The 24,035-nt window shown below is 45.0% G+C and overlaps 2 protein-coding genes across 6 annotated transcripts in view; both read right to left on the bottom strand.

Moving 5' to 3' along the window:
• actn3b (actinin alpha 3b) overlaps positions 1-8,059 on the bottom strand; it is a 42,382-nt gene extending 34,323 nt beyond the window's left edge. Inside the window, exon 1 of the mRNA XM_042069185.1 lies at positions 7,663-8,059. Coding sequence (XP_041925119.1) covers positions 7,663-7,797 — 135 coding nt within the window. The 5' untranslated portion in view covers positions 7,798-8,059. The remainder of the gene's footprint in view (positions 1-7,662) is intronic.
• A 1,595-nt stretch (positions 8,060-9,654) lies between these two features.
• rbm14b (RNA binding motif protein 14b) lies at positions 9,655-23,998 on the bottom strand. 5 transcript variants are annotated; one of them, XR_006024770.1, is made up of 6 exons: positions 23,783-23,998; positions 21,800-22,152; positions 18,269-19,325; positions 13,679-16,698; positions 12,869-12,985; positions 9,655-11,217 (listed from the first exon to the last, which is right to left on the bottom strand). XR_006024770.1 is itself a non-coding variant. In XM_042069221.1 (4 exons), exons 2-4 carry the CDS (start codon positions 22,146-22,148, stop codon positions 16,272-16,274), a joined length of 1,833 nt encoding a protein of 610 aa, XP_041925155.1. In that variant the 5' UTR covers positions 22,149-22,152; positions 23,783-23,998; the 3' UTR covers positions 9,655-16,271. The 5 variants fall into 5 exon arrangements, 2 of the variants coding, with proteins under 2 accessions (XP_041925155.1, XP_041925156.1); XR_006024769.1 differs by having other exon boundaries at positions 12,869-16,698; XR_006024768.1 differs by having other exon boundaries at positions 9,655-12,985.
• Between the last annotated feature and the right edge of the window lie 37 nt (positions 23,999-24,035).

Below are 24,035 nucleotides of genomic sequence, written 5' to 3'. Positions count from 1 at the left end.
GCTCCCCTACATGGCCACTACTTCTGGAATAGTAACTGCCATCTGATCTCTCTCTCTCTCTCTCTCTCTCTCTCTCTCTCTCTCTCTCTCTCTCTCTCTCTCTCTCTCTCTCTCTCTCTCTCTCTTTCTCTCTCCCCATCTCTCTCTCTCTCTCTCTCTCTACATTTCTGTGCCTCTCTCTCCCCATCTGTCTGACTGTCTGAACGATGGTCTAATTTTTCTGTATTCTTTCACACAGATTATCCCATTGTCATGCCACGTTTTGCACAAAGACCATAACTTAATATCACTTCCACTAAACTAACTTTACTGACATTTCACTGAATATCAGTTACTGTTCTCACACCTTTAAATACAAATGAGAGAACACAACTTCAGCTCCATGGCAAAGCCGTGCCGACCTAAACCCAGAGTGCATAATTTGACCTAAAATTGTAAACCATATAGCACAAAGCAATACTAATATATATACAAATAAATAGACAATTGACACTTTTCTTGACATCAGCAGAAACCAGCCATTAAAACAAAGAAACCAAACCATTGTCAAAACTCTTGCAAATCATGTGAATTGACTATACAGAGCTATGATTCTGTCCTCTATTTAACTCATGGCTTCATGTCAGAAACACTACACTCTCTAAAACGAATGTGTTGTCCCTATCTGGACACAGAGATGTGTTAAAAAATGTAAGTTGTGTTATTTTCAACACATCTTGCGTAACAAATAAAAAAGGAAACAACACACATTGTGTTGTCCCTATCTGGACACAGAGATGTGTTAAAACCGTCGTTAGTCGTTAAACACTGTGAGTATAAACACTGTGACAGCAACATACACAATCACAAAAGCATGCATGTCTCAAAACAAACTGTAAATCACAGACAAATCTCATTCACATGAATGTCATGAATCAGAACCCCCAGAGAAGGCTTTGACCTGACCCTGACCTTTCAACTGCATAACATTTACCCTTCATGACCCTTTTGATCTTAAAAACAGCTCCCTAGCACAGCAGCATTTCTGTGACTAGTGTCTCTAATCAATCAATGCATCAGTACAACTGATTCAAAATAAGACTCGTCAAATCAACATCCCAAGGTTGACATATCACATATTCAACCTGTAACCTATGTCTTCAAATAGCTATCTCAGTATGACTCTCAAGCTTTGGCATGCAATGGGTCGACTCTAAGAAAACACATCCTGGGTCCCATGGGTGAAAATCCAGTTGATTTGGATCAGCAGTCTGGACACTGTTTCGATTGAACTCTATTTACTGCGGTTCTTGTAGTTACCATTCAAAGTTCAAAAGCATTGATATGGAATTGGTATTAAACTTTATCATTGGAATACTTCCCATGCCCAGGTGTCCCATTCTACAGATAACAAATAACAGATCAATAAAGGAGATGTTACATAATATCATCTCTAATAATATCATTATATACAGTATATATCATATTGTGATAAATATATAATATCTCAGTATTTTTTCAATTTAGTTTGTGGTTCCATAGAGTATAGTTCTAGATGTTAATTTCAGAATTTAGAACAGGAAATAAGATGGCAGAAGCAGTTTCCTTAGAGAACATTCTGTGCTCAAACTTTGGGTCTGAACAGAACTAAAACACAAAGTTTGATAAAAGTGTGAAGTGACCAAAGCTTTCATAAGTGCATACGTTTGTACATTATACAAGTCAAAAGCTAAACCTCATCTGTAAAACCTTACGCCCACTCATATATTTTATAAATGCAGGCTTTGAACTTTATCCATGGCAAAGATCATAAGTTCACTCTAAAATAGACAGCGGACTGAGTCATTCTTCAAACAAATGAGTGTGTGTGTGTGTGTGTGTGTGTGTGTGTGTGTGTGTGTGTGTGTGTGTGTGTGTGTGTGTGTGTGTGTGATAGTTCCGGTCAAAACTTCTCAAAAGCTAGATAAATATGTATTTAAATGACACAATCCATGCCTAGCATAATGCTAGAGAGAAGGATTGTTATCTAATCAGAACATAATCCTGTTAATGTAGATTTCTGTTCTATCTGTAAACAATTCCAACAATTCCTGCTCTCCTGTATGATTCGACGAATACTGTATAAGATTTTGGAGGAAGGACACCAGGGATCAGAATTAAACTCTTAAACACACAGATTAAACACTGATTTATTGAGATGTATATCATTTTAGACAGTCACATGCAGACTATAAGACCACACTTCTAAATGCAGTCTGGGGCAAAACACTGAGGCACAAACAAATCTATCTTCATTACAGTAAAATCAAATTGACCTCATTACTATGGAGAGCAACACCACTCTCAAATGGCAGAAATAAATGACTTGTCTTACTGCTCTAATGTTGTGAGGAGTAGCACTGCAGCTCTACTGAGCCCATATAGCCAAAGAACCGCTCAGCTTCAACCCTCTGGCATGGCTGCTTCCTCTATTCCACATCCAAATCTTACAATCAGACTGCAAGTTCAAAATCACCAACCGCTCCTTATGAACAACCACAGACACAATTGACATGTACTTTTATGAGTACACTTTCCATCCATATCTGGTCACTGATAACACTCAACAACCACTCTTATTCTAGAAAAGAATTGTAAGGACTGCCTGATCCATTGTAGCAAAAACATGTTGTAATAGTGACAGTGAATGTTTTGATGATACATCATTTTACATACGTAATTCATAAGACTTTGTTGATTTGTGAATAAATTATGCTAGTTACAACACATTCAAGTCTAAAACAATTCATCAACTCAATTATCTAAAATAGTGATTTATTATCATACATCTTAAGACAGTAGTGACTATGTATGTATGTATAAATACTGTATCTCTCTCTCTCTCTCTCTCTCTCTCTCTGTATATATATATATATATATATATAGAGAGAGAGAGAGAGAAAGATAAATAAAGTGAACAGGATAAGCTGCTGTCAGGAAAGAACCAGTTCACACCTTGATCATCAAACGTCAACTTAATTTGATCAGGGATGGCAACTCCTAAGAGTATTCACATTTGGAGGCTAATTGCAAGGCTGGGCTTGCACTATGTGCAGTGTATTTATAGATTGACTCTAGGGGTGACTGCCATTCATATCTCCAGTTTACACTGAGAAAACCCAGCACGTTACACTTCACCTGCGGTATACACAATCTGAATGACAATCCTCCATGAAGAGACATTCTTCCTTGATCAAAATAAGATGATTCAATTTGGTAATAGTTTTTATAGTGAAAGCTAAGGGGGCAAGATAGCACGTCAAAAAACAAACGCTGCTTCATACCACTGACAATGCTCAAAATATAATTACACTTCTGTGGTACTGTGGTGAAGGTCCTTATAGACAAACCGAAGTATTGTAAACTTTCAAAGTGTAACAAGGACCCCTTAAAATAAAGTGTTACCTTAAATTCTCTATTCAGTTTTATTTATCTATACCATCATATCTATCTAAAGCGTCATAATGTAAAAATGTGTCTTCAGGTCCTTTCCTGGGCCCTGCATAAACATGAACCTTGAGTTCAATTTGTCAATCAAATGCTGACTGCACAAATGTCTCACTAAAATATGATATAAATATAAAAAAAGAGACTGCGATCAAAGGCGCTGATTTATTTCACACTGTGGGTGAGTGTGAAACATCCAATGCCAATAACGTCACCTCTGACTGGCTGTCAATTCTCTCTCTCTCTCTCTTGCGTTGGTCACAGCTTTTGAATGCCGGCTTAGCTTACGGCGTGACTTTCTTACACTTCCCTGACTGACTGAATCTGATCTCTGGATTCCTTAGAGATTCGCCTCAAGGCCCCTTCAGAGGAGATGGAGAGTGTGTGTGTGTGTGTGTGTGTGTGTGTGTGTGTGTGTGAGGCAGATGGAGCATGTTATACATCATACAGACGGCCACATACATGTACATCTCCTGAAGCTGGTCAGTTAAAAGACATTTTTCGCCAGCCACATTTTTTTTTTTTGTTGCCCTTTGGTCTGTTCTCTTGCTCCCACGGCAACGACCCCTGGCCTTCAACCCACCATGGCTCATCACCACTTCTCCGTAGCTCATCTGAACCTGAACTTTGTGCTTGCATATCAGGATATTGTTACGGTATTACTTCATTATATTCATGAAGTCATTTCTTAGGCTTTCACATTGGCATAGTTTGGGAATATTGAATTGCACTTTTAATCATTTGCTACATTTCATATAAAGGTCCAAAGGCCAAAGCTATTAATGTCACACCAGGCTTGCAGAGTCAGATGGATATTACTGTTTACTATGTGTTTGGAACATGGGTGTGTTTAGAATTTGGCTTGAAAAGAAGAGAACTATTAGGTGATTAACTTGGACAGTTGTTAATAAATTACGAAGTCTTAAAATGATTATGAGGAGAAGAAGCACAGATAACTATATTAGGCATTATAGCTCAAACTGACACCTTCAATGCTGAGTGGTCCTATTTTGACATTGTTAATGGATTTTGAAAGAAACTGAATTCTGAAGGGGACTGCATCACAATCCAAAGCAGTCCCCAACATGTCTCATGACGATGTGACACAGCCCCACCTGGCGCTGTGCTCAAAATATATTTCAGGCTGGACAATGACTCAGGGAGAATGGATGCAACTCTACATTAGATGACTACAACCTTGTCAAAGCACTCACCTGGAGCTTTCAGTCATCTTTAGGAACTTTTATTTTATATCAGTGCAACTTCGCAAAACTAAACCAGTATGATGCTTTTTAAACTTCAATGGTTCAAACTGTATAATGAGGTTCATAAAGACTGGACGGCCAAGACTCGAGATCATCGTACGCCAGTGAAGAAGTCAGAGAAAGAGCGGCTTTTCATCGGTCCAGTGTTTCATGACTCTGCTCCGAATTCATTGGAACAACTCACTGGCCAGTGTACCGCAACACTTGACCACTTCACCCATCCATACTGGGCAGACCCCCCAGCCCAGCCATATGAGACTGTCTATCATTACTGGTTGCGAGTATGCTCGCGGGGGAGGCCGACAGTGGACTAAAAGTCTATTTCAAAAGCCACATTCAAAGCATCTCCAATAGAAACCGCCTGTTGACAAACACTTTGTTTATGCCCTTTGGACATAAGTGTTCCATTGAAATCATCAGGGGGCCTCGGGAGAACAGGTGTTTCGGGGTGTCGTGGGTGGGTGGGGGGTGGGTGCAATCTTCCTACGTATTCATTTCACTGCAAAATGATGCAGGGGGCTATATTTATGGAGTGATATCAGCTCCTTGGGCAGTTCCTTGAAGTGGGCAAGTGGGCAAGATGGTGCCCTACAGAGCGGTTTTGGTTTGGGTGTCACTGCAAGCTAATGTGGAAAGTAAGAGTCAGACTACACACACACACACACATACACATACACACACACACACACACAGACACACACACACACACACACACACACACACATACACATACACATACACACACACACACACACACACACACACACACACACAAACATTCAAACACACACACATTCAAACACAGAGAGAGAGAGAGAGAGAGAGAGAGACCGACTGATTTTTACTTGTTGACAAATCGTTATATACGTGCCAATGCAAGCTCTTGGCAGCGGGTAGTTCATCTTTAAATGCTTCTCTATAACAGATCTGCTCTTAATGTACTTTAATACAGCTACACACAACTGACATGTCACTGTGGAAAAGGCCTTATAAATACAAATGCTTGGCCCATTTTGTCCATGACTCGTTGAATCCTGCCTACAGTGCTAACTGGTGAATTTATTAGTTGACTAGTTGATCAAACCCTTAACACACACACACAAAACACAACATTCATAGACACATACACACACCACAGGCATACACACACATCACACACATGCCTCTTCACCATCACACCCCCTCATACACATCCCACCACTAATGACCCCAACCCTGGCCTCAAGGTCAAATTTAGATTAAGCAATGCCAATATGGCCGCCAAGTAGCTTCCATTCATTGTTGTTGGATGATGCAGAGTTCATTCTCAAAGAGAAGTTTCGGTTTCCACTCAGTCGTGCTGCCATGGTGGCTGGAGAAGAAGGCTAATCTGAGGCTGCCTAACGTGGCCTAGTGGATAAAAAGCCTAGCAGTGCAAGAGAGTGAGAGGCAGATAGAGAGCGCATATAGCTAGCTAGTCAGCTAACAAGCTACCATGTCTGACAGACAGACAGTTAGATAGATAAGATTCATTAGATAGATAGATAGATAGATAGATAGATAGATAGATAGATAGATAGATAGGTGTTGTATAGTTATAAGGTATGACTTAAGGGCTAAGGGTTGAGAAGAGGGGTGGTGGTAACCAGCAAGGTACAGGAGTATTTTTAGAACATGGTTATTCCCAGACCCAAACCAGCTCTCCTCTCACTTCTCCCGCCAACGAGCTCTCTCTCTCTCCTTCTCTCTCTCTCACTCTCCCTCTTTTTTGGGGGCTGCCATCTGTTGAGGTCTCTCTGCGGCAACTCAGACACAAGACACAAGACTAAAGGAGTTAGCTCAGTCTTACACACTACTGTACACACACATACTCTCTCTCTCTCTGACTCTCTCTCTCTCTCTGCCCCTCCCTCTCTGTCTCTGTAATTCTCATTTACATACCCCACCCCATACTACAAGTCAGTCACAACTACCCTCAAGATGTAAACACCAGCTAACCAACAGCACAAACTGCACACATTGTTGGTAACTAAGAAAGCCAACCAAACTTTAACAGTAATTTTCACATGTTATTGTAAGGCGTCCTGAATAGTTCTTAGTGTATGGAAGAAAACAAGTTTCAAATTAGCCACAGTTGCCATGAATATAATTAATGACAGGGGCTGGGATAAGTTTATTGATGTACAAAGATAGTTCAAGATTTATGATAGCAAGAGGACATCATCCTCTGCTCAAATCAGAACGCTATCCGTGACTAAGGAACGCTGACGTCACCCAAAACCGTGACATGAGCCACACCGACTTCAAGGTCTGACAGCCTATTAAAAAGCAGCTGTCACACTCATCAACAGCGCGACCAGCTGATAGCCACAGTGAAGGATTCTTTAAGAAGCCGCCAGCAACTATTCACCCACACAGTCCAACAAACTGACTTGTGCACAAATGTGCAGATACTTCATTTGAACATCCCCTCCCTATGATTTAGACAAAAAGCATTTAGCGTCTAAATTTTAGACAGTTCCCTGATAGACATAGAGAGAGTAAATAATAGATATCTATTAATTAAATACACTATCCAAGTATACAATTCCAACCGGGCCTGTGCGTAATTACGCACGGCACGAGGTAGTGATTTTTATCACACTAGTAATGTATGGAGGTGCGCGTATATTTAGCACTGGGCTTTTTAAGGTGGGTGGGGGAGTAATGGTAAGACAACACTGTGAAAGTTGTGCGTCCAGCGTATCAAATAAAGAAGGGCTTCCAGACTACGGGGAGCAGGTGCATGCCTTCAGGGCCAAGATGTAGCCCAAGCCCTTGCTCCCATGGAATCGCGACATTTTCCCGCATCATGTCCATTTTTTTTTATATCAGGCTTGAAGTGAGCCTTGTACTGGCTGGCCTGTGAATTTGTGTGAGCATAGTCTGACTTCTCCGACAGCCTTCTACCTACCTTTCTCTGCTGCTTCTCCCAGGCGGGGTCCAACAGGAGATCCCTGTCCCAGTCATCTTCCTGACCCATGTAGTCTCCCGTCGCAGACGTCATGTAGGTCTCGTAATGTTGTTGGGTTTCAATGACTGTCGTCATTTTGCCGTCTCCGTCTGTCCCTTTTCGTTATCCCTTTGACGAATTAACTTTTTTTGTACTTGTCGAGTGTCTGCACCTTTTACAGTTTGCGATCCGTGGGCTTGCCACGACGCACGGTCAACAGTTGGAGGAGAAAGAGACGAGGCCGCGGGGGTCCAGACTCGGCTGGTTCGGGGATGCCTGTGAGGAGAGGTGCTGCTCCCACTAAAGCAGTGACTTCTTCTGCCCCGCTGCTCCTTTCCTGGTCAAAAGTGACACACGTGACCGCACCCCAATAAGTAAGAGCGCCCAGGCGCATGGGTATCAGTTTCTATTCAGAAAAGGTTCGAGGGGCGGGGTCGGTGCGATCACTCGCCCAATCTCAGAGGGTATGACAACCGCATAAATGACAGAGTGGCAGCGCTTGTGTCTTGCATCGAACACCTGTTGCCCTTGGTACTTCTTACAGCGGGCCTTGTCCCAGACTAGGCCCTCCATTTGTAAACAGGGCGTCTCGGTGCACATTTCACAATCTAATGGGAACATTGTCATCAACACTAATTCGATTGGAACTTTCAGAGCAATGCTGAACAAATTATATTTCTATATAGCCTTAAATGGGAAACTGCATATAATTAAGAATTAGGAAAATGCTAAAATAATTTAAAAAGGCAACAGATGTATGTGTTTGTGTGTGACAGTGTGTTTTTGTCTAGTGGTGTAATACAAGCCTGCATGTGTTGCAAGTTGAGTCACATGTTATGATCTTGTATTGCTAAAGGCACAGTTACACATTGTGACCTATGCATTCAACTATGTATCAACTAACAAGCTCAAAATAACTTTTTTTAGATGAAGATATATTTTATATTAGAATATGTAAGTATTTTATATTAGAATAGATAAAAGATATGAGTGATATGGCTATACAGTCTGTAGGGTTCTATAATCCTTTTGCCTCTTTCACATAAACTTAATATGTTAAAAACCAAATATGTTGTCATGTTATTACTGTGACATTACAGTTTAGCGCTTAGTCATACTCATAGTCATAAGCAGGGTGCTACTAGGAAATGTGAGCCCTATGACAGACAATAATTCTGGGACCCACTGCGGGGCTCTCAGGGGCCCCCTGTCAGTGCTGGGCCCTTAGAATTGTCCCATCTTCTCAATTTATTGCTTATTACACATTGTTAAGAGGTTGGACATTGTCAAGGACAACTAGATGCAAATATCTTTTCCTATTTTCCAGTCCTACCCAAAACATTGTAGGAAGGTGACAGGGCGTATGAAACCTGCCGGCAGGCCGGATCTGGCCCCCAGGCTGTATCTTTGACACCCTTGCACTAAACAGTCAGTGTCAATGAAAAAATACATTTTCCTTGTTGTTACCTTGCCTTCTAGCCTCCTTGAAATCTAGCACTGGATGAACACTGCGAGTCTGTGGTTTTCCATGATTTTGGAAGTGTTGAAATGCTGTTTTGATTGAGGTGAATAGTTTATTTTGCGCCTTTCATGAAATTCATACTTGTGTAATGTCTCCCTGGACATCAAAATGCTTTTCAGTATGAAATCATGTTTTTTTGTCATTTATTTTGTTTATTTTGTTATTGTACCCAGGCTTGAATTAATATTTGATTACATTTTGCAGACTCAGAATTATTCCTTTGAAGCAGCCATTCCAAAAAGGTTGAATTACTTTCCTGTTCAGCTAGGTTTGATGATGTTAACTAAACCCCTCTGTTAATTGACAATTTATTACCAATTGCCAATGAATTCTTAGCAATACTACCATAACATTCTTTCAAAAAATGTAAGCCATGAATTGCCACAACCCTGTGTTGAATGAAAGATGAAAGAAAACAAATCAAACCAGTGTCCCTTTTAATCCAAGTGGTTTATTTAGAGATCAGCATGCAGATGATAACAAATTTGAACTCATGCAGACGAGGTAACAGGAGTGTACATTTTTGTCACAGACATGAGGTATTGCCATTTTATGCACCTCTTCAAAACATGCTCCATCATCTCTCCATGTAAAAGGCAACCATTACAAATGACAAATTATATGCATCCTATTGCCTGCAATAGAATTGTTTTCTTATTTTTTTACCTGTATTTCTAAAAACACATTCATGGTTTCTCTAATGAAACTATTATGCTGAGGATACAGGATGGGACTTATCTTGACCAGACACACACACACACACACACACACACACACATATATGTGGCTTGCTACTAGCGAGAGACCATGGCAGCTAGTCAGGGACTACACGTGACAGGGCACATAAAAAAAAAAAAAAAAAACACAGCAGCTTCCTCAAGAGCAGATCTGAGCCAGAGAAGGGCCAGATCTGAGCCAGAGTCCGCTGCCTTCTGGACAAGTGTAACTGGCTAGGCTCGTGTTAGCCATCCAGTGCACAGAGAGGGGGAGCAGTGTAGAGGTAGAGAGAGAGAGAGAGAGACAGAGAGAGAGAGAGAGAGGAGGAGCAGTGTAGAGGTAGAGAGAGAGAGAGAGGTAGACAGAGAGAGAGAGGCAGGTAGAGAGAGAGAGGTAGAGAGAGGAAGTAGAAAGAGAGAAAGAGGGAGGTAGAGAGAGAGAGAGATGGGGTGGCATTGATCCTCGGTGGAGGATTTGCTTGCTCAGCAATAAAACGTACACCAGTCAGACAGAAGAAGACTTGGGATGGGGGATGTCTAGGAACAGGTCACTGCCTCCGTGTAAAGGAGAACCACATAAACAAATCAAGCCCTGTGTTTTAGATCACAAAGCATGTTTAAAAGTTAGCTAGCCATCTCCAGAAAGTACTGATATAGACCTCTTACCTTTCTCCTGTTGTGAATGATGTTAACTGTACATTGTTCATGTAAAAACAAATAGAAATTCAAGGCTTATGGAGTTTGAAGCCTTTGACAGCAAAAGCATGTTTGTCTTCAGTATGTTTACTAGAGTTAGCCAGCTAACAACTAAAACATTGAGCCAGCCTGGTGATATCATTTTTGGTTGCAGAGGAAGGCAGAGAAGCACATATCCTACCCTGGTGTGTTCATTGAAAAGGTGCTTCTGCGTCAAACTCTGAGCAGAGAAAGTGTTTTCCTTTACTATTGATTCACTAGAGCTTACTTCATAGCCAACTGGTGCTACCAAGTAAAACCCAAAAAACACCCAACTCCACACACCAGAGGAGGAGATGGAAGGCCCTGCTTTGCGGTACCCTACGGAGCTGAACACCATTCAAGGACTTGGGAGGGGTGTGGGAGGGGGGGGGCTAGTCTCCACAGCCAGGGCGGTGCAGGACATAGGTAGGAATGGCCTGGAAGAGGTGATCCATGCTCGGGGTACTCACCTTTCCTCTATCTATCCTCCCCTCCATCCATAACAATCCCTTCATCCACTCCTCCACTCCTTCCTTCCTTTCACCAGCCTCGCCTGCCAAGCTGTTCAGGGCACATGTGTGTTAGAGAGTTTTTTTTTCTCTTTAATTTGTCTTTAAGATGGAGTGGGGCTTTGGAGAGACTGTGTGTGTGTGTGTGTGTGTGTGTGTGTGTGTGTGTGTGTGTGTGTGTGTGTGTGTGTGTGTGTGTGTACACGCTTTGCCACCACAGAGAAAAGGGAGTCTCCTCACAAACCACTGACATAAGACAACACACACACACACACACACACACACACAGTACAGACTCTATAACAGGCAGATGCAGATTGCAAGGTGTGGGGACAGGATTGGTTGGGACAGGGTCTAGGGCGTCATGTGCTGTAGAAAGTTCCCAAATGTGTAACTGGAGTTGTGGACAAAGGAAGGGCTGCTAAGGTCCTCCTGTCTAAATGCATTTTTCTTTATTTTCTTGTGTTGTTTTGCAACTGCTGGGACAGGTTAGGAAGCGTACAACAGAGTTCACAGTGGTCTATACCAATAGAAGTATGTTGTCTGAAAGACAAAAGTTGACTAGGAGGTTCCATGACTGAGCGAGGAGGTAGTGGACATTGATATGGACTGGCTTGAACCATGTACAGACAAGGCATAAATGGAAAAAAAAAAAAAAAAAAAGCGTCAAAGTGGTCAGCTACAGAGTCCTGGATAGAGGAGTGTGTGTGTGTGTGTGTGTGTGTGTGTGTGTGTGTGTATCAGACACGGGGCAGTATCTTAGAACTGGTGCCAAGTGAGCTGGGTATGCCAGCAAAATGAGGCAGTGTAACTTGGTGCTGGTATAATTGGGGGGGGGGGGGGGGCAATTTTCCAAGAGCGCGTCGACGGTGGCGGCGGTCAGACTGGGTGTGGGGGTGGGGGTGTGTGGGTTGGTGGCGGAAGGGGGAGCGGGGTGGGGGTGCTTCAGGCGAAAACGGCGGAAAAGGAGTAACTTTTCACTAGCAAAGGTAAAAAAAACAACAACAAAAAACCCAGCCCAGATGGTAGCTTTGAAATAGATCTGGTCGTGATCAGGTACGCATTTGTACGAGGTCCAGGCCAGACCTCTTCCAGAGCTAGTCCAGATCCCATCAGGTCAGGCAAACGGGGTCGGGTGGGGGTGGGCAGGGTTGGGGAGAGAGGTAGGAGGGTCCACATCGAGCCAAGCAGTTTTTTTGACACCCTGGGAAGAACCTCACCAGCTCACTCACTTCGTAAAAAAGGGAACACACAGGGAGGGTAGGGTGGGGATGGGGGGGCTTTCGCTTGCTCTCTCGCTTGCTCTCTCTTTCGCTCACACACCATCGGACGACCAGCAGGCGGCAGTTGGAAGCAGTCAGTCACACAGTCAGTCAGAAGCCGGGCTGAGGGCACACACTCGAGGGGGGGGGTGGGGGGGGGGGAACCTCGCGGGAGAGGCTGCCGTGTGCAAGAACGGGCAGTCGAACGCAACCCATAACCTTGGTCACACCAAAGCCCACGCAGGAAGTACAGAGAGAGGGGGTGGGGCAGGGGGATGAGGAGGGCGGGAGCAGTTGTCAAGGCGCAGGCTCTGGTTGGGGTAGGAGGGTACGGGTGAGACAGACGAGGGAAGGGGGGGGGGGGCGGTAGGAGGAGGAGGAGGAGGAGGAGGAAGAGTAGGAGGTTGTCATGAGGTTGGCGGCACGGGGCTTGGTCGTTACCTTGGCGTCGAGAGAGTTCCCTGGCCGCGCTGGTTTTCGGTGGAATGCTTTAATTGCCTTCCCCCGCCTTGCCTTTTGCGTTAACACAACGCCATGATCCCACCGAGTCAGGCGGACCTATTGCAGCCGGAGGGGACATGGGGAAGTCAGTGGTGGTGACTTGGATTATCAGGAGCACAAACCAGACAGCATGCCTCGGGCACAGAGAAAAGGGACACACCCTGAATGCTACGGACGATAGGACACCCACTTAAAAACCACACCAACAACTAGAACAGCAGCATGTGGAGGAGGAGGAGGAGGTGGAGGAGGAGGAGGGTGAGGGCAATCGCTGCTGAGAGCACAAACACAAAACGTGATAGCTTTACTGGCACATCTGTAGATGTGTGTGTGTGTGTGTGTGTGTGTGTACACACGTGTGTGTGTTCGTGTGAGCCTCCCTTTGCGCAAGAGGAAACCCTAATTCCTCTGAAGCAATGCACTTGTTTTCACAAATGTGGAAAAACAGAGGCAAGCCAATGGCAGCGTTTTGGGGACCTCCCTTGGAGCTACATTTGTTTTTGAGTTGCAAGATAAGAGGTCCAGGTTGCACGGCAGTATCGAGGGAGAACCACTTTATGGGTCTGGGTGAAACCCTTAAAGGAAAAAATAAAATAAAAAAAATAGGACACCTCCCTCCCGGTACAGAATTTCAGCATGAGGAAGTGTGTGTATATAGAGACAGAGAAAGAGATGACTTATAGACAGGGAGAGAGAGAGGAAGAGAAAACGGAGGAGAGGAGAAAGCTGGTACCCCAGGCCGAGACTTACCCCATCACCCCCAGTGGAGGGGCCCCCGTGAGGGGTAAGGTGGGATAGGGGAGAATAAGGTCACATACAGGGGTCTTTGTCCATTTCACCCGAGTCCCGTGCGGCCGCTGGGGTCATTTCACAAGAGAGGAGAAAGGGAAGGTGGGACAAGTGAACACAGGTATGGAGGCTTTAAAACAACAACGAAATAAAAAAGACACTCTTTTTGAATTAGTCTCATCCAACAAATACTTGTCTAGCTTTTAAAAGCACCTCATGGTGATACGCAAGCGTGTGTCTAAACGTTTGTCGAGGACATTAATTGTTTTTTAGTCCTCAAAGACTGTGTTACTTTACAAGGTGACGTTCATCAAGGAAGAGTGTGTGGTTTGCTGTGGTGTCAGGAGTCATGTGCTTATAGAGGTTAGGAATCGTCAACCACGAGGAAAAGATGGAAAAAAGACACACATCAACAGAAAAAGGGAAAGAGATATTCAAAAGAGAGAGAATAAGTGAGAGAGGAAGGGAAGAAAGGAGGACGTTTGCACAACCAAGAAGCATCTAGGTCTGTGAATGAGCAGCAGTGAAGGGGGGGGGGGGGGGGGGGAGAAAGAGAAAACTGAAAGAAACTGATGTTAAAATCTCCCAACATTTCATATTTAATCTCATTCCACTGCATCACAATACAACTTAAATGATGATAAAAAAAAAATACAAAAAAAAAAATAAATCAGGCAAGGTTTTTCCCCTCACGTTTCACATTGTTAAACTGCAGTTCAGCACCTACAATAGAAAAAAAAGACCTATGTACAGTCCATTACTAAGGCATTATTCACGATTAAGCAACTCCTGCCTCATACTGGGCTGGAGGTTTCAGAGACAGAAGACAGAGAGATTAATTTTGGCCATGTACATAATCACAAGGTGCTGCCCTTGCTTTAAACAGCCACAGGCAAACAGGCCCACTAATTTGAACCGTTACAAAAAAACCCTACAGTATTTAATTGGTTATGAAGTGTCCCTTCCTAGTTACAAAAACACAAAGACCAAAACGAAAAAACAAAAACAAAACAAAAAAACAGTAAAAGTTTAAAGTGTTACAGACATAATGTTCAGAGATGCCACGTTGATTTAATTACATCCTAAAAACGTGCTAATGGCAGTTTAGTGGTGGATTGCTGGCCAAAGTGGGAAATATGGAACGCTAGTAAAGGCTCCAAAGTTGTCCATACTCTCCTCTGATTGGCTATGCCCTGGCAAAAGCCTCCCATAATAGGCTATCCCTTAATTATGCTCTCCTATAGGTTATCGATTGAGCATAACCTCCTATTAATGATTATTGACGTGCAACAGCCTCCTTTATAGACTACACATGGCCTCCTCTGATTGGTTAACCCTTGGCCATATATTTCATCTGATAGGCTAATACCGCCTACCTCTGACCACCCTCTTCTCTCATAGGCTACGCCCTGCCTGGTGAGGTGCAATGCATGAGAGTCACAGTGTCTTTCAGCATTTTGGTTGGTGGAGAGGTCAGATGTTTAGGGGTTGGGGGTTTGGGGGGGAATTCAGGGGGCACTGTATTTAAAAGGGCATCCTCAGCCTCCCAATGTTAAAGTTGTACAAAAATATGCATGTGTGTGTATCAGTGAAGCACTTTAAGCATTTCCCTTATAGTTATAAGTGTGTGTCTCTGACAGCCTTAAGCAAACTCGTCACACACATACATACATACACACAAACAAACACAGGCACACACACACACACTCCCACAAAACATGGCCAGAGTTTTATGGCACATCAACAGAAATAAAACAATAAAAGAACCATCTGAAAGCCCAACCCTGGTTCTGGGTAAAACATGCGCTTTTTTTTATCTCCCATGATACTTCTACTATGAGGGAACTAACGCCCTTTGCACAGACTTTTACAGTTCTCCATTTCAAAAATGTGTCTAAGAAAAATCAAGTATCTCTCCTTCGTGACATTCATTAAACTGTCATGATTCTTCATGACATCAAAATGTAAACCAGTACAAAATTCATGGCTGGTGAATAGAGTGTAAAACGTCACACAAAACTAAACTATTTTAGCACTTGTGCTACATGAATGCTACAACTTGCCATGTTTTTTTTTTTTTTCTCCAAAAAAAAAAACACGCAAGTTGAAAAAGTCTAAAAACAAAGAAAGAGAAAAAGAGGAGGAGAGGGCTGAGTGTCTCCCATGTGCACGTGGTACCAGAACCAAGGTCAGGAGTCCAGTTTATGAGAGAACAGAGGGAGCCAACCTTTTTAACGCCCCAACACACACACACACACACACACACACACACACACACACACACACACACACTGAAATCAACATTCATAACATTACCATACATAACAGGCCCCCTCACACATACATACATACACACACACACATATAAACAGGTATAGACCCATTACTACATACACACATTCCTTCATTCACTCACACAGCCAGTTTGCGGGTTCTAGGGGGGATGAATGGGCGTGGGGTTGGTGGGGAGGTTTTTTTGGGGGGAGGGGGAGTAGGGAGAGGGGAGGGGAGGGGGCGGTTTCAGATCAAGAGGTCAAAGGTCAAAACACGGGAGCTATCGGTAGGGGGCATCGGGCGTGTGCAGCGGGCGCAGGAGGGCGTCCTTGCGCGCCTGGGGCGCAGGAGGCGGCAGCGACGGCGGCGGTGGCTCGTACAGGCGGTGGTGGTGGTGGTGGAGCTGGTGGTGGGGTGTGGCCATGGCGACGGCGGCGGCAGAGGCGACAACAGGAGGGGGGGGAGCAGAGACAGGGGCAGGGGGGGCGGGAGGAGGAGGGGGCAGCGGCACTGGCCTGAGGGCGTCCAGCGTGGTGGCCATGGCGGCAGCCGTCGGGGCGGCGGGCACCGCGCCGGCGGCAGCAGCGGCGGCGGCAGCGGCAGCGGGCAGCGTGGTCAGGCCTTGCATGGCCAGGGCCCCCGGGGGCGGGTAGGCATACTGGTACTGGGGGTACTGCTGCAGCTGCTGGTAGTACTCGCTGTAGTACCTGCACAGAGACAGAGACAGAGAGAGAGAGAGAGAGAGAGAGAGAGAGAGAGAGAGAGAGAGAGAGAGACACAGACACACACACACACACACACACACACACACAGGCGCGCGCACATACACACACACAAACAAACATTTGTGCACACAGACACACACAGACAGACAATTACAGAGATGAACACATACACACACATACAGCACATTTAAACAAAGTACACACATAGACAAACACATGCATGCACACATACATACAGACAGACAGACAAACAGACATATACACAAAAAAGGTTGTATGAACATGCATGCATACAGCTTTGAAACATCTGAATAAAACTTTTGTGAAAATGAAATAGTAAAACATGTCTCATCAGGAAGTAACCAGACATGACCACTAGGGGGCCTGGTAGGAGCAGCACACAAGAATGGTGTATTGGAACTATTCTTGGGTATATTTATTTACATCTATACAATACTTTAGTTAGATATAATTGAGATGTAATAATCTGTATAATTACACACAAATACATCATTTTTTTATATAAAGAGTTGGGGTCAGGTTATAGTTTTGGTAAACTGACTCTGGATTCATTGATGTGTATCTGAGTGTTGATAGTTTGTTCAAGGCTTGTTAACCAAGAGGAAAAGAGCTACAGATGATTATCTAGAATGGACTACACAAACAAAGCATCCCCCGACTTCCTACTGACATCTATTCATGTCTTTCCTGTTTTATACTAAATCATCTAGCATTCAAAAAAACTTGTAGCTACAACCATGTGGTTGTGTAAATACTTCAGATAATAACCTAATCTAACACAAACATGTGCAGGCAAGTTGTCTGTGCCATGCAGACATCCGACAAATTACAGGCCAGCCAAACAATTACTAACAATTAGTGGAGCATATACTGACTGTAGTGTGCAGTAGATTTGACAACATTATCATTTCACTAAACACAGCTGTGAACGGTTTGAATAAGCAAAACATCTGTAGCTTCAAGGGCTTGTGAGTGTGGTGCACAGAGTAGACATGGCACTCCACCACTGATCACTACTTCATTTCCGCTGTTTAGTGGACCTGAAATGTAATCTACATGGCGGCAGTGAAAGCGTTAAGCACTTGTGTGTGTGTGTGTGTGTATGGTAGTAATAGAGAACAATGGATACTGGAAGTAATGGGTAGTGGAGGACACCACACTCATAGTGTCTCCAGTGTGTGTCTGCCAATGGGGAAGTGTGGAGGTGGGTGTTTAGTGTTGCAAAATGCACTGATGCTTGAAAGGTATTGTGATACCCTGACATTAAAAATCCATTTTTTAGTAGTGATACCTTAATAATGGAGTTTTAATCAGATTTCTATTACAAGCAATATTTGTTATCATCAGTCTAAAAAAGTTCAGTGTTCCGCGTCCGGTCATCTAGGCCTATTGCATTAGTTATTTAGTTCTATTACTGAAGTTTAGGGTTCTTGGCTTGGTATCGTTTCAGTATTGATTTTGACGTGATCATTTTGGTATTATAACAACACTAATAAGGAGTTATACTAGTGTGTAGTATCTGGAAACCCACCTGGCCATCGCGTCCTCCTCCTGTGCGGCCTCCTCACGTCCGGCCGGCGTGGGCAGCAGTGCGCGGCGTTTGGCCCGCTGGTACATGAAGGGCTTCATGACGGGGTCCGGCAGCAGTGGCGCCGACCGCCGGAGCGGGCTGCGGTCCCTCTCGGCCTTGGCGCCGGCGGCGGCGGCGGCAGCGTGCTGCTCGGCGAGCACCTGCTGGCCCTGTGCCAGGTAGTGCGCCCGCGCGGCCTCCAGGAGCGCGTTGTGGTCAGCGGCGCCCAGGGCCGCGTAGCCCGCCGGCGTGGTGGTGTAGAGCGTCGGCGCCATGGTGTACGCCTGGTTGACCTGCTGGGCGGTTTGCAGCTCCATGCCCGGGGCGGCCAGAAACACCTGGTTGGCCATGGCCGGGGCGTAGACTTGGTGGCCATAGCCAGCGGCGGCGGCCGCAGAGGCCAGCGCCGCTTGGCTGGTCATCTGGCCGTACGCCAGGGCGGGGCTCATCGAGCCGTACATCTGTGCGGCGGCCGCCGCCGCCGGGTTGAGCGCGTGGTTAAGTTGTGCGGCCGCCACCTGGTTGGCCGCCACCGACCCGTAGAGCGGGTTGGCCACGCTGCCGTAGACCTGGCTGGCCAGCGCGCCGTAGACCGCCGGGGCCAGCGCGCTCCCCTCCGACCGGGCGCCCGTGCCCGCCGTCAGTCCAGTCAGCGCCGCGTAGGTCGGGTCGAACGTCGACGTGTTGTACACCGAGTTGTGCACGCTCTGCTGCACCTGCAGCGGCAAGCCTGCCGCCGCGGCCGCCGCCGCCGCCAGCACGGCCGCCTGGCTCTGGTACTGCTCCAGCGACGAGGCCTTGCCCGCCGGGCACTCGCCGGCGTAGTGGCCCTGCTTGCCGCAGCTCACGCAGGGGATCTTGCCCGTTGGCGCTTGCTTGTTGGGCTGCACTTTGGAGAGCTCCACGGAGAGCGGACGTCCCTTGAAGGAGGTGCCGTGGAGCGCCTCGATGGCCTTCAGCGCGTCCTCCTTGTTCTCCATGTGGACGAAGGCGTAGCCTGTGGAGGACGAGAGCCTGGCTGTCAGTGAGCACAGGAACAGCCAGTTAGACACCCACACAGGTGGGGGGGTGGAAAAAAAAAAAAACAACCACCACCCCAACAACACAGACATAGGGGCCAGTTACCTGTCCATGGAGTAAAGCCTATTCCTAGACTAAGAGAGAACTACAATGGAGATTTCCAATGTTTTCAAAAAAATATGTTTTTTTTTTGTCAGTCTAGCACTAGGCTTCATTCATGTACAGGAAACTGGCCCATAGTAAACTATGATAAAGACATCTGAGACTCCAAGTTACAATTTAAACTTGGAGTGCAAAGATGAGAAATTAATGTATTATCATTAAATAAATTAAATTCAAATGTATTACATCTTTCAGCTTTGAAACACTCAACAAACAAGGCTAGAGAAGGGCTGTTTGTTGCTGATTTAAATAACCTAATGACTCAGAGCTCTATATAGTGAACTACAACACAACCCCTCTATAATCTACCACCGCTCCAATCAATTACACTGCTGATTCCAAACAGGAAGAGAAAAATCCACTTATTTGGTGAGAATCGGTAAACTGTCAGATTTAAGATTTCCAGTCATTACTGTACTGTACAATTAAAAATAAACCTTAAGGGTTCAAGTTAATTACTGAAATAAAATAACTTTATTGAAATATTATTCAATTTCCCATTGATTACTTTAAAACAAGCAGTTTGCATTGGTCCAAATTGGCATTAGATTCATTTAACTTGCCAGCAGGGTTGGGCAGAAAACTGTGGAGTAATATAGCCAAGAGGTCTAAGAATATCAGGATGGCACTCTGACCTATATGAATGAGTTTAAAAAGGGGAGTGACAAGGTCTCCTCAGACAACTGTTTGTGTCTCCTGTCTTCCCCCGACAGGAATTTGGTGAGGAGGAACATGAAACCACACGTCTAGGCGACCACCTCTCAGAGTTAAGAATGGCTACACATCATTAGGGGTGGTCTACAGGGGGTTGCGGTCCATAAAATGGAGTTTTTACTTTTCAGTAAACAAAGGGTTTTGTCCTGCAGACTGACATTGATTTTTTTGCCGGGTGTGCCTTTTGAATGGTAGACTCAGTCAGTTACTAGGCAGAATGGGCCGGACTGAGACTGGACAGAAGTCTTCACTCTTAGCAATAACATCATCACATATGACCAAAAGAACATGGTAAACATGTACCGAGCAGGTTTAGCACTTTTCAGTGAGGGAAAGTACTTTCTACCTATACTATTATTGTACAAAATGTTTCATCTTGGACTTGGGTTTGTCATGTTCTCAAAGTAATTAATCTGCTGATAAATGACAGGCGCTAGCAACAGTTTTTTGTACCACAACAAGTTAGGGCAATAATTATCAGCAAGTGAGGTAAGTAAGAAAGACATGAGATGGTCCTAACGGAATAACTATAGGACGATAGAACTATAGAAAGGTGAAGACATCATGGTGTCTACCCTGCCTCCAGCTGTCCAAGGCTTTTTATAGAGACCTCCCTCAGTCAGGTCCAGAGACAGGCTGACTGCAGAATATCCTCCAGACTCTGACACCCAGCCCCCTCCAACACACAGACACTTCGACACTCCCTTCAGTTCCCCACAGTAACGCCCAGAGACACGACTGACGTCTCTGTCTTACTAATACCCCAAATCCGATCCTTTAGCCTCAGCCACCACACCACCCCACCCCTTCCAAGGCCCTTAAGGGGACTCATTCACCGAGCATGATGGGAGCTGTTACTTTCGGCACGGTGAGTGAGTAAGCAAGCACGCCGAGCAGGCAGGCCTGGCGGTCAGCGATCAGACCTTAGAGCGCGCTCGCCGCTCGCCACCCTGACGGACGGGGGTTCAGAGAGGGCCTGCGGCCCGTAAGGAGCTGCCTCAGGGGCCAAGAGTGGGGGAACTCCTCTCTATTTTTGGCACCCATCTCCTGACACTCAACGAGGGGTAGAGCATTACCCTGGCCACAGTGCAAGGAAAGGACTCTGCTTTCAGAGAAGGTGTGAATACTGTTGGAATAGATCTCTCTCTCCACTGCAATATATAAATATTGAATTGGACCTCAAATGACTCGACAGAAATATGGTACCATACATTAGCCCCGAGCAGAGAAAAGGTCTGTGCTACATACTGTAGATATAATAAATCACGCTTGTCATCTTCTAATATAATAAATTGGTCTCAAACCTTCCTGAGGCCAACAGAGGGGCCTCGCATTCTGTTTTCTATCATATAATGCCAGTCAATAATTTACTAGCGGCGTTATCTCTCCAGGCAATTACAAGATGGCCTGCCCTTGTTGACTTACCACAGTGAGGGCTCTCGAATCATTTTCATCTACTTTTTTTTTAAAGAAAACACCATGTCTTCAGCAGTGAGGAAGACACCCACCAAACTAAACTATTTGCAGCCGACCCCAACCCAACCCCCTCTGATGTGTTCTATCTACTACCAAATAAAGTCCCCAGAAGATCCTCACCTTTGACCTTGTCGCACTCCAGCACTTTGCCAAAGGTCTGAAAGAGCTCCTGGAGGTCTTCGGTGGTGCACATGCCACTCAGGTTGCCCACAAACACCTTGGTTGAGTGGAGTGGGCGCCCACGCGACTCCTCCACCACCAGATTGCGCCCACGGAACTCACGGCCATTGAGCTCCCGGATGGCGCGCTCGGCCGCGCCCTGGCCGGCCAGGTGCACGAAGGCAAACTGCCGCAGCACGCTGCAGCTGACCACCTGGCCGTACGACTCGAAGATGGCCGACAGCTCCTCCTGGCTGGTGTCCAGCGGCAGGTTGCCCACAAAGAGCTTCACCGTGTGGCTCTTCTCCATCGCTCTGAATACGGAGGGACAAGGGTCGGGGAGGTGGAGGTGAAAGACCGTTAGAGAGGAAGTAGATGAAGATATTACAGAACAGAGGGGTAGAGAAAGAGAGAGGGGGAGATTGGGAGAGAAGGGGTGAGGAGCAAATATGTGTATTAAAAAGATCCTGATAGTAGAAAGGGAGAGAGAGATTTGAAAAGGAGCGAGAGAGATGAAGGGGTGAAGAAAACAACAGTGATTGGAAGACATGCAGGAGGAATTTAGCAGAGGGAGGAGGGGCTCGGGAAACATTTAAAAAAGCAAACAGGTGTAGATCATGAGTTTCTGGACAGGCAGAACTAGTAAGACAATGGAAATTTGAATGAATCAAATGAATCAATAGAAAGCAGAGCAGAAGTTGACATCTTCCAGAGGAAGATGCAGAGAGAGAGAGAGAGAGAGAGAGAGAGAGAGAGAGAGAGAGAGAGAGAGAGAAGAATATGCAACAAAGGGGATTTCGAAAATAGCACAAACACATCTATTTGGGGACTGCCGAGGCATTTCTTAAAGTATAAAATAATAAGGCCTATATTCATATATTCAGGTAAAGGCGATTCCTCTTCTGTTATTTCTGTGTTTCAGTCTATACTACTTAAATGAGACCTGCATTAGGCTACAATACCCTGGCCTATCCTATTCAGGAATGTGCTTACTGGAAGAAATTACAAAAAAAATATTCATATAATTATGTTTTCCTGGTTTAGTGGATAGCTTTCACACGCTATTCGTGCAGCCATAATGCTAAGCTCAATTCATTTTTTATAAGGGATTGGTTAATTATCAATTCATAATGAATGGTGGCCTTGACTGGGGTGATTTACAGCACACATTCTGCATCGACTAAAGTTAAATGACTCACGGCCAAAGATCCACATATAGCAATAGTTCTGCCACAGTTTAACAATACAATGGAATGATAAGCACGGTCCCATCCTATCTGATGACGCAGCAGGCAGAAAGCAAACACGTTGCTTCGTTCATTCATGGGCAATGGAGACTGAATGAATTGGCACAAAATTTGGCGGATATCGTAAATGACATGAAACCATACACTGGATATGCAGTGAATATCAGATGTGCGTTCCGCCAACTAAAGAATGCAAGCAAAACGGAGTGCCTCGACAGTGTATTGATATCCTGCTGGCGTCAACAACTCGCTGGGAGCCACGACCAGCATAGCTTAACTGGGGTATGTGGTAAAGCAACAAGAGAGTTGGGGAGTGATTTTACTTAGCATGTGTTAAAATTGCCACATCCTCGAGCGCAACACTGGAACAATAGCTTAGCTACGAAGTAACCATCTAAAATCCATCAACGTACTGTAGCCGCGACATTGTAGCATTCAATTCCTATAGATTTTTTCCTCGGGTTAAACAACTGGATGAGTCATCTAGTAAAAACAAGATTTGGGGTATCATGACTTCCCGATCTCTCTGTGTCGCTAAACGCTGTAGCGACGCATTAAATCCTGGTTTGTTACACCGACGACACAGATACATCCCCTTGTCAAACCATTCTTTACGATTGTATTATATTTTTTAAACAGCAGCTAAAACATGAATCTAGACAAAAAATGGGGAGGAACACAAAACCTTCCATCTTACCTAAGCGGTGCAGGCTCTCAAAATGGTCGGCTCACTTCCGTTCTTTCGAAAGACAAGCATTCCTTACCAATGAGAAATGACTGAGGCGATACAACCGAAGTCCAGCTGTCGCTTACTTACCGCTGCTGGTGTAGTGCGTGTATTTAACGTAAGATCATCTTACTTTAAAAGTGAAAAATCGTTTTATTTGTATGTGGCTTTATTACCATTTTGAAACACGTCGACATTATTAATAGTTGAGAGATGTTGCTGT

This window comes from Alosa sapidissima, chromosome 18 (assembly GCF_018492685.1).
Source record: "Alosa sapidissima isolate fAloSap1 chromosome 18, fAloSap1.pri, whole genome shotgun sequence".
Classification (NCBI taxonomy): Eukaryota; Metazoa; Chordata; class Actinopteri; order Clupeiformes; family Clupeidae; genus Alosa; species Alosa sapidissima.
Note: the sequence above shows the minus strand (reverse complement) of the source record. Positions and strands in the feature narration are given on the sequence as shown.